The sequence below is a fragment of the Neovison vison genome, chromosome 7 (assembly GCF_020171115.1).
Source record: "Neovison vison isolate M4711 chromosome 7, ASM_NN_V1, whole genome shotgun sequence".
In the NCBI taxonomy this organism is placed as follows: domain Eukaryota; kingdom Metazoa; phylum Chordata; class Mammalia; order Carnivora; family Mustelidae; genus Neogale; species Neogale vison.
This window is the reverse complement of record NC_058097.1, coordinates 178054452-178071715: the sequence shown is the minus strand read 5'-3', so window position 1 is coordinate 178071715 and position 17264 is coordinate 178054452. Positions and strand designations below refer to the sequence as shown.

The following is a 17264-nucleotide window of genomic DNA, read 5'->3' as shown; positions in this document are numbered from 1 at the left end:
GGCCCAGCAACCTATGTTTCAACAAGCCTTACAGGTGATCTGAAGGACTCTTAAATTGGACAACACTGATCTAGGGTATGATCATGTCAGGGAAGGGAATTACCAGACCTGTTTCTGCCTTAGGACATTTGTACATGCTCTTTAATCAGATCTTACGGAAATGCTAATTTCATAAGCAGAAAATTTTCTTATTTGCGTGCGTGATCTCCTATCCTACCCCAAGAATGTAAGCTGTACAAGAACAAGAACAGACTTTGTCTTTTTTTCTTTTTTTAAAGATTTTTTTATTTATTTACTTGTCAGAGAGACAGAGAGAGCACGCAGGCAGACAGAGTGGCAGGCAGAGGCAGAGGGAGAAGCAGGCTCCCTGCTGAGCAAGGGGACCAATGTGGGACTCGATCCCAGGACCCTGGCATTATGACCCTTGATAATGACTGCAGAGATTGGTGCCACCATCAAGGACTTGAAGGATGCAGGGGTGGTGCTTTCCACCATAGCCTCATTCATCTCTACTTGGCCTATGCAGGAGAGGGGTGGGTCTCAGAAAATGACAGCAGATTACTGTATATTTAACTGAGTAGTGAATCCGATTTTAGCTTCTGTAACCGGATAGGGTTTCATTGCTTGAACAAATTATAACACATTCCCTAGTACTTGGTATGCAGCTATGGATCTGGAAAATTCCTTTTTCTCCATACCCACCCATAAGCAGTTTGCTTTCAGCTGGCAAAGCCACCAATACACCTTTACTGTCTTACCTCAGGGTCATGTTGACTCTCCACGCCTAAGTCACAATTTAGTTCACAAAGATCTTGATCACCCTTCCCTTCCACAAGATATCACACAGGCCTATTACATTGATAAATATTAATGCTGATCAGACATAATGAGCAAGAACTAGCAACTACTCTAAACTTATTGGTAGGACATTCGCGTATCACAGAGTGGGAAATAAATCAGACTAAAATTCAGGGGCATTCTACTTCAGTGAAAGTCAGTGGTACAGGATATGTTGAGCTATCCTTACTAAGGGGAAGGATAGGTAAGTTGTTGTCTCTGGCCTTTGTACAACCAAGAAAGACACATGAGATGCACCTAGCGGGACTTTTTGGGGTTTGGAGGCAACATATTCCCCACTTGGGTGTGTTACTCTGGCCTATATACCTAGTAACCTGAAAAACTGTTAGTTCTGGGTGACAACAAAGGCTGTATAATAGGTCTGGGCTGCTGTGCCAGCTCTTCTGCCACTGGGGCCATAACGTCAAAAGATCCACCAGTCCTTGAAGTGTCAATGACAGACAGGGATGATGTTTAACTACTCTCTTTTTGAAAAACCCACCCTGGGCCTCAATAGAAACTGAATTTAACCACAGGCCTCCAAGTTACCACAGGACTCAAGATACCCATCATCAACTGGGTGTTATCTGATCCAACAGACTACAAAGATGGGCATGCACAGTAATACTCCATCATCAAACGGGAGTGGCATATACATGATTGGGCCCAACCAGGCCCTGAAGGCACAAGTTACCTTAAGATATGGCCCAGGGGCACCTGGCTAGCTCAGTCCAGACAGCATGCTACTCTTGATCTCAGAGTTGTAGACTCAAGCCCCACGTTGTGTGCAGAGATCACTTAAAACTAAAATCTTAAAAAAAAAAAAAAAAAAAAAAAAAAAGGTGGCCCAAATGCTTATGGTACCCATTCATGCTTCACTTTTTTCTCCCAACCTGTACCTTTACAAGTACCCTTAACAACCAGTTGACAGAGGAAGAAAAGCCTGGGGCCTGGTTTACAAGTAGTCCCGTGAGATCCGTAAGGACCACCTAATGTAGATAGCTGTAGGCCCAAAGCCCCTTCCTGGGATATCTTCAAAAGAGAGTGGTAAAGGGAAAGCCTCCCAGTGAGCAGGACATCAAGCAATGTACCTGGATGTCCATTTTGCTTGAAAAGAGAAATGGCCAGAAGAGCAATTATATACTGATTCATGTGCCACAGCCCATGGCTTGGCTGGATGGCTGGGGGTCTGGTAGGAAAATAACTGGAAAATTGGTGACAAAGAAAGGTATGTGGATACATGTCTGAATGGCCAAAAAAACTAAAGATATTTGTTTTCCATGTGAATGCTTACCAAAGAGTGACCTCAGCAGAGGACGGATGGAATGACCTGGTCTGTGGACAACAGAGAGCCTCCTTCCCCAGCTGCCCCTGGGCTAATGAACGAAGTGGCCGTGGTGGCAGAGATGGATGTCATACAGGGGCTCTGCAACATGCACTACCCCACCCTAACGCTGACTTGCTTATGCCACTGCTGAGTACCCAATCTGCCAGCCAGATACCAACACTGAGCCCCTGATTAGGCACCATTTCCCAGGGTGATCAGACAGCTACCTGGTGATAGGCTGACTACACTGAACAGCTTCCCTTATGAAAGGACCAACACTTTGTTTCTACTTGGGATAGCCTGGATATGGACTTCCCCGTTTTCAGTGATTCGGCCAAAACTTTATCATCTGTGGACCAACACCTGATCCACCATTATGGTATTCCAACACAGCACTGCTTCTGATCAAGGAATTCACTCCACCAGCAACAGAAGTGCAATAGCAGGCCCATTCTTATGGAATTCACTCATCTTACCATGCTCCCCAACAACCTGAAGCAGCGGCTTGACAGAATGGTGGGATGGCCTTTTGAAGACTTTTTTTTAGTACCAGGTAGGTGGCAATACCTTGAGGGCTAGGACAAGGTTCTCCAGAAGGTTGTATATGCTCTGAATCAGCATCTGGTTGCCTGGGACTGTTTCTCTTATATCTAGGCTTCATGGGCCTGGGAATCAAGGGGTAGATTGGGACTGTCACTACTCATTAATATCCCTTATGAACCACTAGCTAAATTTTTACTGCCTGTTCCAGTGACTTTATGGTCTGCTGGCCTAGAGATCTAAGGTCCAACAGGAGGACTGCTTCATTAGGAGACCAATAATGATTCTACTGGACTGTAAGTTAAGACTGCCATCTGGCTACTTTGAGCTCCTCATGCCACTGAACCAACAGGCAAAGAAGGATGTTACAGTGCTGGATTGGGTGAATGATCCTGACTATCAGGGGGAAACTGAAATACTCCACAATGGAAATGAGGGTGGGTATGTCTGGAATACAGAGCAACCCTTAAGGTGACTCTCAAGTGTTACCACATCCTGTCATTAAAGCAATGGAAAACCACAATTAAATCCAAGCAGGACTAATAAAGGCACAGACCCTTTAGAAGTGAAGTTTGGGTCACGCTACCAGGTAAAGAACCACAACCAGCTGTGATACTTGCTGAAGGCCCACAGAATGGGTAATGGAAGAGGCAGTTATAATACCAGCTATAAGCACGAAACCAGTTAAAGAAACAAGGGCTGTAATTGTCTTGAGTAATTCCTCCTTATTTTGCTTATTTTTTTGTATATCTGTGTTATGCAGACATCTGTATATATAGATATATATTTGTTTTCTTTTCTCTTATTTCCTTATTATGTGACATAAGAGGTACCGATTTTCTAACACAGTACTTAAAGTATTGCTAATTTTACATCCTAATATTTAAGTTATGGAGTATCAAGGAGAAGAGTAAACATCACAGGACTTAATCCCCTCTCCTGGGGAAAGGATTGACATGTTCTCAATTGTACACAGACAGTTGTATCAGGTTAGAAGAAATTATGATCTTGTTATCTTCCTTTGGAGATTAAGTACAGTTTGAAGAGATGCCTATAGGTATAGGGGAACCTGGGTAGTGCAGTCAGTTGAGCATCCGACACTTGGTTTCAGCTCAGGTCATGGTATTAGGGTTGTGAGATCGAGCCCCATGTGGGGTTCCATGCTCAGCAGAGTCTGCTTAAGAGTCTCTCTCCCTCTGCCCTCTCCCTAAAGTAAGTAAGTCTTAAAAAAAAAAAAAAGATGTCTATAGGTGTAAAGTTGATAAGGGGTGGATGTCTGATGATTCATTGTAGTGTCACCTTCACTGGCCTTAGGATACCCAAATTAAGCACTGTTTTCGCCTCCTTTTCCCCAGAAGGAACCCACCCAGTTCCCTGCCTCACTGTTTGAGCTGGGACATCTCATTTTCTCCTGCCCTCTAATTTACATCATGGGCTTCCCTTGTTCTCAAGCTTTAGGACTCAGATTGAATTACACAACAGGCTTTCCTGGTCTCTAGACTGCAAAGAGCAGAGCATGGAACTTCTCAGCCTCCAAAACTGTGTGAGCCAATTCCTCATAATAAATCATAGATAAATAGATAGATAGATATCATAGTTATCATATATATATCTCCATCCATCCCCATAAAAAATCATGTATTTCTCTGGAGAACCTTGACTAATACAACCTCCCTCCTGTCTCATCTGATGAATTGCCTCTCATTTGGTGTCCTGTTCTCTCCCTCTGCCAATTCTAATGCATTATGTACTTAACTGCCAAAATAATCTTAATACAACACTTTTTTTTTTTTTGCTCATATCATCATCATTATCCTTCCCAAAAACCTTTCAAAGCTTCCTATTGAGATGCAGAGGCTACACTCCATGGCATGTCATCAAAGCCCTCTAAAATCTAGCATTAACACACTGTAGTAGAGTGTTACCCTGATGACCTCCCCAGTGAAACACACCTTTGCGCAGTCTCTCCCCCATAACTCTGCACCGGGCCCAGGACTGCTCTGACCAGTAGACTGTGACAAAAGTGAGGCTAAACCAGTTCAAAGATCAGCCCTTAACTGGTCTAGCAGATTCCATTTCCTCCCTCTTTGTAACACTTGCTCTTGGAAGCTCCCTCTTCATGCTATTCCCTTATTCCACTCTTGCAGCATAGACAGTAATTCAGATCAGTTGTGTGCAGTATACCTGGCAAATGCTTCCATGAACTCCTTGAACTTTGTATAATTTTTTCTTCTAAGTTTCCAAAGCATTTTTGTAACTCTTAAAAAGAAACACAGTAGTACATTTAATTCATTTGCTGAATGTTTAACAGGCTCTTACAATGTGCCAGACATTGTTCTAAGTGCTGACAACAAAGCTAATATTCTATATGCTAGTATCTATACTACAGAACATGGACACCATTCTTTGGTGTCCATAATTCATTTCTGAATTATCTCATTTAATTCTCAAGAATTCTAAAAAGTATCCTCATTTAATACAAGGAACCTCAGGCACAGAGAGAAAAAGAAACTTATTTACGATCATACTGCAAGTGGAATCGAAATATAATCCCCAAAATTCTGACTTCAGAGTTTACACTATCAACCCCTACTCTACACTGCCTTCTACAGATGTGAACCAGACAGACAGGATCCCAGTTCTCATGGAACATGCATTCTATCGTGGCAGTGGGAAGAGGAAAGAATAGTGATAAAGAATACACATAAATCTACAAAATTACTTCAGAAAGTGATAATGCTATCAAGAAAATAATGCTTTATGATATGATGCACTGATGAGAAGTTACTCTAGATAGGGCAGTCGAGAAGGTTTTTGTAAGGCAGTAATATCTAGGAAAATACCTGGAGGTCCACAAGGAGAGGCAAAGCAAAGGCCTGTGAAGACAATACCAAATAAAGAGAATAGCCAGTGCAAAAGTCCTACAACACACATAATCTCAAACTTAGCACGTTTTAGGAACACACTTTATGTGTGTGTGGCTGAGGGATGGTAGAAGTAGTAGAATGATGAGGTTGGAGAATAAGCTGAGGCTCAGATCATGTAAGGCCTTGTAGGCCATGATAAAGATTTTGTATTTTCCTCTGAGCAACACTGGAAGGTTTTAAGCAGGGTAACGACATTACCTGATTTATATTTTACAATGTTGACTGGCTGTTGCATATTTAATAAACTCTAGAAGGGCTAAAATAGAAGCAAGGAAAGCAACAGGAGGCAACTGCAATAGTCCATGTGGGAAAATATGGATATGGAGCTCAAACCTGCAGGATTTACTGAGGGGATGAATACTGGACAAAAGAAATGATCACAGGGGCACCTGGGTGGCTCAGTGGATTAAGCCGATGCCATCGGCTCAGGCCATGATCTCAGTGTCCTGGGATGGAGCCCCGCATCAGGCCCTCTGCTCAGCGGGGAGCCTGCTTCCCCCCTCTGTCTCTGCCTGCCTCTCTGCCTACTTGTGATCTCTCTGTCAAATAAAATAAATAAAATCTTAAAAAAAAAAAAAAAAAAAACGACACAGATGGCGCCAATCTTTGGGACTGCCCTACTAAGCAAATGGTGGTATTATTTACTGAGGTCAGAGAAGGTTAAAGGTGGACCAGGTGGATTAAGGTGATAATCATATAATATGTTCAAAACATCTATCCAATATCCAACTGGAGATGAGAGGGAGGCAGCTAGGCAGATATAAATGTAAAGAGATCAATTTGAAAGTTGTTTGATATAAATGCCAACTTCAGCTAGGGTGAGTGAGGAGAGAAGGAAAAACCAAAGAACTCCAAGCCCCTGGGCACTCCCACATTTAGAAGCAGAGAGGCAGTCAGCCTTTACCCTGTTACTCCTCTGGATCACAAGTTCTTTGAAAGGCAGAACGGTGTATTTTTCATTCTTTTGGTATTCCACAGAATTTAGCTCAGTAACAGAAACTCAAAGATGCTCAGTACGTGCTAATGAACAACTACACGTCATTTGGTTTCTCAAGCTTTCACTACAGAAATATAATACTTGAGGATAAGGGGAACCGTGTCTCACATATTATGGGCCCTCAAATATTTGTTTAATGAATGGGGGGAAAAAAACGTGGACAGGTTTTGCTGGATACATTTTTGTATTCATTGTTCCAGAGAGCACAGCAAGGAAAGGTAGAAAGCAAGCAGCAGCTTAAGTCTTCAAACTAATTTTTTTTTTTAAAGATTTTGTTTATTTGAGAGACAGTGAGCGAGCCAGAGAGCACAAGCAGAGGGAGTGGAAGAGGGAGAAGCAGGCTTCACGCTGAGCAGAGAACCCAATGTGGGGCTTGATCTCAGGATCCTGGGATTATGACCTGAGCCAAAAGCAGACCCTTAACCGACTGACTGAGCCACACAGGAGACCCATCTTCACATTTCTAATAGCCATACCACTGCATAAAACAATACGGAGCAGAGGGTGGAAGGCAGTGGGGTTCTGACATGAGACACCTTAAGAAGTCAGGGTAAGAGGTGGGGAAAGGGTGAGTTACCTAGGTGGAGGTTAACAGCATGAACAAAAGTTTTAAGGTAGGAAGGGACTTAGAACAGCCCAACTATGGGAAGAATTAATTGAGGGAAGGAAAGAAAAGGTTCAAGATTATTTAGTTTGGAGGCTACTGCAGTGAAAAACCATGGTGGCTTGGGTCAGGGTGGAACAGTAGAAACAAAGTAGACAATTTCAAGATATACTTAAGAGATAAAAAAGCAGTAAGGCTTGGTGACTGAGCGAGCACACACAACTCCCAAATTCTGACCTGAGCAACTAGATGGACAGAAGTGTGACTTACTGAGGCAGGCTTCCCTAGACAGGCAGAGGTGGAGCAGGTGTGGAGAGCATGAGCTCATCACTAAATGGCCGTTATATTCCCAAGTAAAAATCTCAGAGAGGTATGTAATTAGGTGATCAGAACATGTTTAGGCCTTAGACATATACATAGGCATCTCCAGAGATGACATTTAAAATCATAGGCATGGATGTAATTTTCCTTAGGAGAAAGCACAAGAAATTCTATCAATTCAAATCACTGGAAAAAATGAAAATATGTAGAGATCAGAAGAGTAAGAACTATTGAAGAACAGGGAAAAGCAGTGAGCCAGGAAGGTACAAGGAAAACCAGCAAAGTACACTGCTATGGAAGTGAAAGAAAGCACATTTCCATTGGGAAAAAATAGTCAAAATGACAAGAATATTGAAATAAGGATACTGATGACACCTGGTCAGCCATAAAAGCTCATTTAATCTATAACATAGATTGTATTTTCAGACTATTTTACTATGAAATAGTGCAGTGCAGTAATTAAATGTGCAGGCTCCAGATCCACAACATCCCGGTTTAAACCCTGGTTCCACTACTTACTAGCTAAATGGCTCTAAGTATACTACTATACTTGATTATACTTGTAATTAGTATATACTTAATGTCTCTGTGCCTTAGTTTCCTCATTCATAAAAGGAAAGCAAAAATAATACCTACCTCAAAGAATTGTTAACATTAAGTGTGTGTGCGTGTGCATATACTCATCAATTAAAATAGTGGCTAGCACAAGTTAGTTCAGTAAATGATAGCTTTTATTACTCACAACACTGCTTGTATGGGAAAATATTTTCTGAACAAAAGAAGTTTGTTTGAAATAACCTTTCCTAATTTGAGACTGTCTCTATTCCCCATAAATTGTGATTTTACAAGGTCTTTTTCCAAAAGCCTTGAGGGAAACTAGACTTAAAACTCACTCAAAAAGGCCTTGATGTAGTAGCTGACCAGTTTGTTTTGTTTTTCTTTCAAGAGAGAGAACGCACCTGGGTTGGGGGCGATGGGCAGAGGGAGAGAATCTTAAACAGGCTACTCGCCCAGTTCGAGCCCTACGCAGGGCTCCATCTCATGATTCTGAGTTCATGACCTGAGCTGAAATCAGGAGTTGGAGGCTTAACTGACTGAGTCACTCAGGCGCCCCAGTAGTTGACCAGTTTTAGAGAAGCTACTAATTTTTTTGTTGTTTTTTGGAGGGGGACCTATCTCACTCATTACACATTCATACCATGATCAGAAAGAAGTGATCTATTAGGAAATCTGAAAAACTGGAATGGAAAAAATGGACTATTTCAAGTGACAAAGTTACAAAAACAGATAAAAATCTACTTCAAATAAAGTATTATTTAGTCACTTTTTGGTGCATAGTCAAATACAAACACATCTATCATCACTATGATGAAACAGCCTCTCGATGCTCTGTGCAAGATATAAATAACAGGTAGAGAAAAGGAAGATCTGTAGCTTCCTGATGATCATCTTATTTCCAAAAGTATGCAAAGGTATTAATAGTATCTCAAACAGCCCCATCAAAAGTATTTCCAGCTGCATGGTGATAGGCAAAGATATGCCCATTCAGTACCTAAAATTAACTGAGAAGAACACAAATAAATGGAGATTTATAAGACCAATTTTTATCCCTGAATTTCCTGTTGATTTAATGAGTACTATTTCATAAATTTTCAGAAAACTCTGTACACCCTATGGTAAGATGCTGGGAGTTTCCCCTTAGCTCTTAATTTTTTAATTGTTAATACAACAGAAATACCCAATACCTGATGGAGCTGAAATACCAAAAAAGTATTAATTTCAAAGTAATGAGAAATTGTTTGTCATGTTCTTTCCCCATCAACTAATAAAAATACTTCATTTTCAGGACCAAGCAAAGACACAAAGTAGGGACATGTCAGTAACAACAGAATGTCATTACCATCTGTTAGCTTCTGAATAGGTTACTGGAAACAAGGTGACAGACAGGCTAATTCTTTATGGATAAGTATCCATATCACATCATCACAACTAGTACTCATTTGCACCTTCAAGAAGAAACTGCCACAAAGGGGAACAAAAACATTCAAATGATATATGAATTATGAAAAAGCTTTCTAAAATGTTATAAAAATATGAATGGGCTTCTAAAAATGCAGAATACTTAAAGATTTACAGGCCATATTTCAGATTCAGTATTTTCTATACAACTGAAATGAGAGAGGACATTTCACAATTTGAAGAATAAAATGAGGTACAGTTAAGAAGTGTGTGTAGCCCTGTACAGATGGCCTGATCCTAACACAAGATGTTAACAAAGCAAGTTGGTGGGGGAGGGGGAAAGCCTGCATTTTCGATGCTAAAATTTAGTTAACTCCACCCCCAAAATACATATTTTTAAAGGGGGGGGCTTAGCATTTAAGAATCAATAACTTCCAAAAAACAGAAAATAAACCTCTTTTAGATTATGTGTTCCAAATGAATCTACTTACTGTTTTCAAATGTGTTTGGGAAGTCATTCTTTGTTACTTTGATAAATAACATTTGGAAAATATGACAAGCAGATTTTAGTTTCTTGCCTCAGAAGTATTCTGCTAAAAGAAATAACAGAAATAACTAAGTAGAATTTGTTCCATTTACCTAATAAAATACTTTTTATTTAAAACATTGAAAGTGCTGCACAAATACCTATCATTATCGTTCACTAAAGAGAAAGCAATTTTAATTTGTAAATTATCGCACTTAATGCAAAAGCTACTTGAAAAACAAATCAGCACCAAAAAAAAAAATTAATAATGGGAAAAGTGCCAAACATCTTTCATAAAACTCCTTAAAATGTCTTAAGAGCATATAATACAAAGTTATGGCTATTTCTGAAAAGTTTCAGCAATTATTTAGCTCCAAATTGGCACATCGCATTCTTCTTCTTTTTTTTAATCACAGCTCTTTTAAACAAAGGATCTAAAATTTTCTGAGAAAGCTTATTTCCCTTTTCTTGAATCAAATTTTTCTCATTCTCTCTTAATCATCCCAAGGTATTAAGACAAAGACCAACTACTCTTCACACATTATTTTCCAAATCATAAAGGTGGAACTTTCACAAAAACAAAGAAGATAACCTAGAACTGTAATGTATAAAGTAAAAAAAAAAAAAAAAAAAAGTTCACTTCTGTCGTGACAATAGTGAAGAAATCTGATGAGATCATAAAGCCACGAAGCTTCCTGTTGGTAGCTGAGGATGAAGTCATTAGCAACCCAGGATTCCCTGGTCCTTGTAATCAGAAGCTGCACCTACCAGATTCTGCATTGTTCGGCAGAGGTGGCTTTAAAACACCCCGCTCCCGAATCGTCCAAAGCAGACCACGCCTTCCAGTTACCATTCAAATGGACCATTTCACAGTGTGGCACTACTACACATTTCCCGCGAGCTTAAATATCTTGTAAGAGTCAACATTTTAGATTCCCTTGGTCATGATGGAGCAAAGATGAACTCTTGAACCCCGCGCTACATAATGAACCCGGGTTTCAGAAGCCGAGATGGAGAAGCATGCTTCTGTTCTTCAACCTTTACGGCCTTCACTGACCAGCCCCCCTCCAATATCTTCCCAATTCCTAGTTACCCCAAGACACAGAAGGCAAAAAAAGATTCCTTACTTCCTGCTGTTGTTAAAAGGGGAGGAAACCCAAGAGTAACTTTGAACGCGTGGAAGAGAAATAGCTTAATCTTGGCCACCACTGCAAACATATGTCACCCAGCTCCGTCGCAGCTTTCGCGCCCCTCCAGGCCCCCCTCCCGGGCCCCACGCCCCAGGGGTTCTCCCGCAGCCCAGCCCTCCCGGGTCCCCCCCAATGCCAGGGACGCGGCTCGGCGCCTCTTCCTCTCGCGCCTCCCCCACCCTCACATTGCCGGGGTCCCCAAGACCACATTGTCCGTTCTAGTACAATGGAATGTCACTGCCCGGAACTCCTCAGGGGCCCCTCTCAGCCCCCCGAAGCCAGTCCCCGGTCTCCCTGGTCGCCCAGTTCAGGCACGAACCCAAACTTCACCATGTGAGAGAGCCCGAGACCCGCGAGGTGACGGAGACCCACGACTCCCGCCTAGCCCTCCCTTTGACTCACCGTCCCCTACCAGCCCTAAGCGCGAATCCCGCACTGGGCGCCCCCACCCACCCCAAGACCACCTCACCCAAGACCACCTCATAGGAGTCATCATCCGCCTCTCCCAGCGCGGGCAAGGGCGAGAAGAGCGGAGGGCTCCCCGCCCGGCCCGGACCCCTGGGCGGCGCTGCACAGGGGCGAAGGCCCCAAACGCATCCCCGGCCTTTCCTGGCCCACGACGACCCCGCCGCCCACCCTCCCTACCTGGCCTTGAGGCTGGGGCTGCTGCCGCTGCTGCAGCTGCTGCTGGCGGCGGCGGTGGCCGCCGCGGCTCGGGGTTCGTAGGCCCAGGCGGGGGCGGGGGGTGGTGCGGCGGCGCTGGCGGTGGCGGGGGCGGTGGGGGGCGCGGGCGGCGGCGGCGGGTCGGCGAAGCCGGAGGTCGCGTAGTTCCTGTCCATCGTGGGGGTTGCGTAGGGAGGGCGGGCTGCACTGGGGGCTCCTCTAGGGCCCTGTGTATGGGGGGCGGGAGGGGAGGGAGGGGGCGGGGGGAGGAAGAGGAGGTGGAGGCGGCGGCGGAGGGAGCTGCCCCCTCACATGGCCCCGGCGGGCGGACGGGCGGAGGGCGCGCTGGCCGGTCTCTGCCGGGGGAACCCGGGCCGCGGCGCGCGGCGAGGCCCCAGCCGGGCGGTCAGGGAAGCGGCGGCATCCGCGGCCGGGACTCACGGCGGCGACGGCGGCCGCTTCGCCCCATGTTGGTGGATTTCCCAGGATGCACCTCCCGCCCCCCTCCGCCCCGCGGCCTCGCCCCGCCTCCCCTCGGCGCCCCGCGCTCGCGGCTCGCGGCTCGCGGGCCAGGCGGGCGGCCCGCGAGGCCTCCTCCGCCGCCGCCGCCGCCGGCCGCCTCTCTCAGGCCAGCGGGGCGGAGAGGGCTCGAGGCCTGCCCGCCCGGCCGGCTGCGGGAGTCCTGAGCGGTGCCCGCCGGTGGTAGCCAACGGGCCGCGGACTTCCCGCCCTCGGCGGCTCCGCGGGGAGCTGTCCACGCTCGCCGCGCCCCGCGTGGGAAGGGGCCGCGCCCGCAGTCCGCCCCGCGCGCGGGAGGGGAAATTGAGCGGAAACCCAGCCTAGGTGCTGCGAAGGGGGAGGCTTGTCAACGCTTTGCCTGGAGTTCGTTATTTGACCCTTCGAGTTATTTTGAGCGTCTCAAACACTCCGTTCCCACATCGCGATTTCTTTCTCTGAGCCCGATCCCAAACCAGAAACAGCTGAGCGCGCTGTTTCACAGTTCCGTTTACTCCCTTCCTGCACAAAGCTTGCTGCGCTAGAGGACCCTTTTCCTGTTGTTAGGGGAGATTTATATTCAAAGAGATTCAAATTCAAACGTATTACTTTCCAATCCTCGTTGAAAGGACCTTTCCCAGGGGCTCTTATTAACTGTCCCCACCCCCACCTTGGGAATTTTCTCATTCTGGATTTCAGAATCTTCTATCCGAAGGTAAATACTGCCTCTTCATTGATTAATCCAACTACCATCTGGATGACATTAATTACAAGACATTTAAACTCACTATGCACACTTTGTGTTGGAGTTTTTCGTCTGAGACTTGGGACTTAAGCAGGACTTTACCCAAACATTTCCCGTGTGACCTCCACGCAGTTTGGCGGGGGTTAATTTAGTGATTATTTTGAGGATCTTCTGTTGTATATCAGAGCTGCGTTTCTTCTATAATCATGAGTAGTGAAACCTAGGCTTCATGGAAATCATCGGTTGGTCCGTAAGGCATAAAGTAAAAGTTAAACAGGAAAGTTTATATTTATTGACCATCCCCCTTAAAAAAATCAATACTGGTTTAACAGCTATTATGTGCTTAGCACAGAAATCTGCCCCTCAAGATAAGCTTAAAAACGTTTAAACAAACCAGACAGGCATAGTAGAAGACCTAATAAATTTGATACATTATCCCTGATCACCATTTTAAAAGCCAGTTTAAATTTCGGTAATACCTGATACTGAATCTGCTCTTCCGTACGAGATTATTTTTGTTCTGGGAGATTCTGTTTTCCTCCTGGCGCCAACATCCTTTTGTTCCTATTCCTTCCTTTTTGTAAGTCTTTCGGCACCTGTGATGCTGAAGAGTCTGGTCCCGGGGTGGTGAAGCGAGGAAGTAAGTAGTCGTTATTTACAAATGAATTCAAACGTGTAGACACAAGTGATCTTGCCAATTTTATGCTAATTTCAGTATGCATTTACCCTGGATATCTTTGAAAAGTAGTTTTCCTTGGGGAAGGAATTTGCCAGATAATTTGAGATCCTGCAGGGAGAAGTAACATAAATCTCCCTTGCAAACTTATATTTTTCTTACTGCAGACTGGAAATCTGTAATCTAAATAAGAGAAAGAAGTTTTCACTACTAACTATTACACTTGTAAGTATTTTTGAGGGCACTAAAGTTTGGTCTTTACAGAAAGTATAGAAAGTTGAGTGTCAGGCTATAAATGTTTTATGGCCCTTGGTTGGAGTTACCCACAACTGGTACTCAGAGTGAGTTATGCAGGCAATACCAAACAAGTGGCAATAAAGCCTTTATAGTCCCTCACACCATAATGTAGTTTATTTATGTCACATAAATCAGAGAAAAGATATTAAGGGAAATTTTGGGTGAGTATTTAAAAAATAATATTACTCTGTCACCATGTGCCATGTTCCTTTGCCTGCTATTTCTATCTCAGTTCTCAAATTGGGGACAAGTTTTGAAAATTGATGGCATCAAAGGCAGTTTGATTGCAAGATGAATTGAAATCTTACACTTTAAGAAGGAGTCTTCTTGTCCCCACCTCCGTCTTCACTTCCTTCTGAGTTTATTACCCAGGAGTTAGTAATGCCTCAGAATATATCCATGAACCGTCTCCGCACATTAGCCGGCTTTCCTCCCATCCCACTAGAAAATCACCAAGTATTTCAACTGGTAGGAAGCTTGGAGTTAGACGAGTAGTTCATCACCCTTATTTTGTTGAGGAAACGGAAGCCCAGTGTTCAGCAACTTGCTTTAAGGTGACAGAGGCTATCAGTTGGAGGAAGGATCAGTGGAACCCCATCTCCACTGAGGCAACCTTATTTGTTTGTTGGGAATGGCAGAATTTGGGCTTGCCTGACTGGAAATGTAGTCAATAAGTTCATATACTCCAGTGTTACCAAGAGACCAGCTATTAATTGGAAAGATTCAAGAAGGTCAAATTTTGGGGGGTGTTGGGTTTTTTTTTTTTAATTTTTATTTATTTATTTGAGAGAGAGAGAGAGAGAGCATGCAAGCACATAGAGGCAGAGAGAAAGAAAGCAGACTCCCTGCGAAGTAGACACAGGACTCTATCCAGGACCCTGGGATCATGACCTGAGCTTAAGCCAGACACCTACACGACTGAGCCACCCAGGTGACCCCAAGTTTGTGGTTTTACTGAGAATATCAGGAGTATGTTTGTGGGAAGTGGGTTGAGGAGGGGAGGGGGCTTAGTTAGTTTTCCATGTTTCCTTTCTCTTCTGGTGTTGAGAACTATAAGCCCCGTCTTTGCCAGGGCAGCCCTGATTTCAGTCCCGAAAGTCAGCATCAGAAATTAAAACATCAGAAAGTTAAGCAGTTAAGTCCCACTATGATTTTTCTCTGTCTCAGGGGCTTGACCCTATCTCAGTCATCTTTTACCAATCCCCATTGTCTGTCATTCCACCCAGGGAAACAGCTATGGAGTCAGAAGAGCCTGCTTCTTTGGAAGCCCCAGCCTCACTTGGGTGTCGCTGAAAGACGGTGATGAGGCACATTCCTCCCCGTGAGCAGAACTTCAGGAAGCATTCTCGATCATCAAATTTTGTATGTGTAGAAAGTGGTCTGAGCTATGGATGTGGATGGACTCAGGTTCTGGTGAATGACTTAGCTGATCAGGAGTCTGGAAGAATGAAGGTTGAATGATTGGAGACCAGGAGTTCTGGAGATGAAGAAAGATAGTGGTGTAGCCTGATTACAAAGTCTTTCATTGAGTGTATCTTTTATCTCCTTGAATAGATTACGGGAAATTTAAACCTCTTTCTGCAGATGATAGCTTTCTCATCAGAATAACCAATAATAGGGACACCTGCCTGGCTGAGTCGGTAGAGCATGCGACTCTTGATTTCAGGGTTTTGAGTTTGAGCCCCACGTTGGGTGTAGAGATTAGTTAAAAATAAAATCTATGAGGTGCCTGGGTGGCTCAGCTGGTTAAGCTAAAGGTAGCTTTAGCTCAGGTCATGATCTCAGGGTCTTAGGATTGAGCCCCACATCATCTGGCTTCCTGATCATCCAGGAGTCGGCTTTTCCCTCTCCTTCTGCCGCCCCCCACCCTGCTCGTTCTCTCTCTCTCCCTCTCTCAAATAAATAAATAGAATCTTAAAATTTTTTTTTAATCTTTAGAAAAAAGAATAAGCAATAAATATCGAATATATATGTCCTAGGTTCTGTGCTTTGGGCTTCCCATGGATTATCTCATTTAATCCTCAAAATATCCTTAACATGCGGTATTGGCTTTTATTTCCATTTTATAGGAAATTGAGGTGTAGTGAAGTTAAGTAAGTCCCCAAAGCATGCAAGCCCCTACAAATTGATGATGGTGCAAGGGAAGGCCAATATGTTTGACTCCAAAACTTAATAAGGTTGGTAAAGAGCTCCTGCCCAGGTTTCTCCACTGAAGAGTTAACTCTATTTTCCTTTATAATTAATGCATATTTTGTGGGTACTTTAAGACCATGTAAATTCCTGAGGCCTCATTTTTTCACCACTGATTTTAGCATCTGTATTAGTTTCCTGTGGCTGCTGCAACAAATTATCACAAACTAAGTGGCTTCAACAATAGAAATTCATTGCCTCACAATTTGAAATCAGAAATCAAGATGTCTACAGGGCTGTGTGCTCCCTGGGAAGGCTCTAAGGGAGAACCCTTCCTCCAGCTTCCAGCCTTTTCCTTGGTTTGTGGTCACAGCTCTCCAATCTCTGCTTCAGTCTTTATAAGGCCTTCTCTGTACATCTGTCTTCTTTTAGGTTTTTGGGTTTTGTTTTTGGCTTTTTTTTTTTTTTTTAGTAATCTCTACATCCAGTGTGGGGCTCGAAGTGTGCCCTGGAGAGCAAGAGCCTCACGCTCTTCTGATCGAGCCAGCCAGGCACCATTTCTCTTATGTCTTTTATAAAAGCACCTGTCGTTGGATTGGTGGCCCAGTTGGGTAATCCAGGATGATGTCATCTCAAGATCCTTAATTATATCTATAAAGATGCTTTTATCAATAAGGTCACATTCACATGATCTGAGGATTAGGACATGGACACATTTTTGAGGGGCCACCAATCAACTCACTGAGGCATCCCCTAATTATTCTTGTTTGAAACAACTGTTATTATGGTTACCAAATAATAATTTTCCTAACTCCATGATTTATTCCTTTTATTTTTTTAAGTTTTTATTTAATTATTTGACAGACAGAAATCACAAGTAGGTAGAGAAGCAGGCAGAAAGAGAGAAGGGGAAGCAAGCTTCCCGCTGAGCAGAGAGCCCGACGTGGGGCTTGATCCCAGGAGGCAGAGGCTTTAACCCACTGAGCCACCGAGGCACCCCTCCATAATTCATTCCTTAATCATTAGTTTC

The 17264-nt window shown here is 43.8% G+C and overlaps 1 protein-coding gene across 2 annotated transcripts in view; it reads right to left on the bottom strand.

The window, feature by feature from the left end:
• QSER1 (glutamine and serine rich 1) overlaps positions 1 to 12310 on the bottom strand; it is a 76166-nt gene extending 63856 nt beyond the window's left edge. The window contains exon 1 of one of the 2 annotated variants that reach the window (XM_044259032.1): positions 11874 to 12310. In XM_044259032.1, coding sequence (XP_044114967.1) covers positions 11874 to 12067 — 194 coding nt within the window. In that variant the 5' untranslated portion in view covers positions 12068 to 12310. Of the gene's footprint in view, positions 1 to 4888; positions 4921 to 11873 lie in introns of those variants that run through there. The other variant, XM_044259033.1, reaches the window with a different exon arrangement.
• Between the last annotated feature and the right edge of the window lie 4954 nt (positions 12311 to 17264).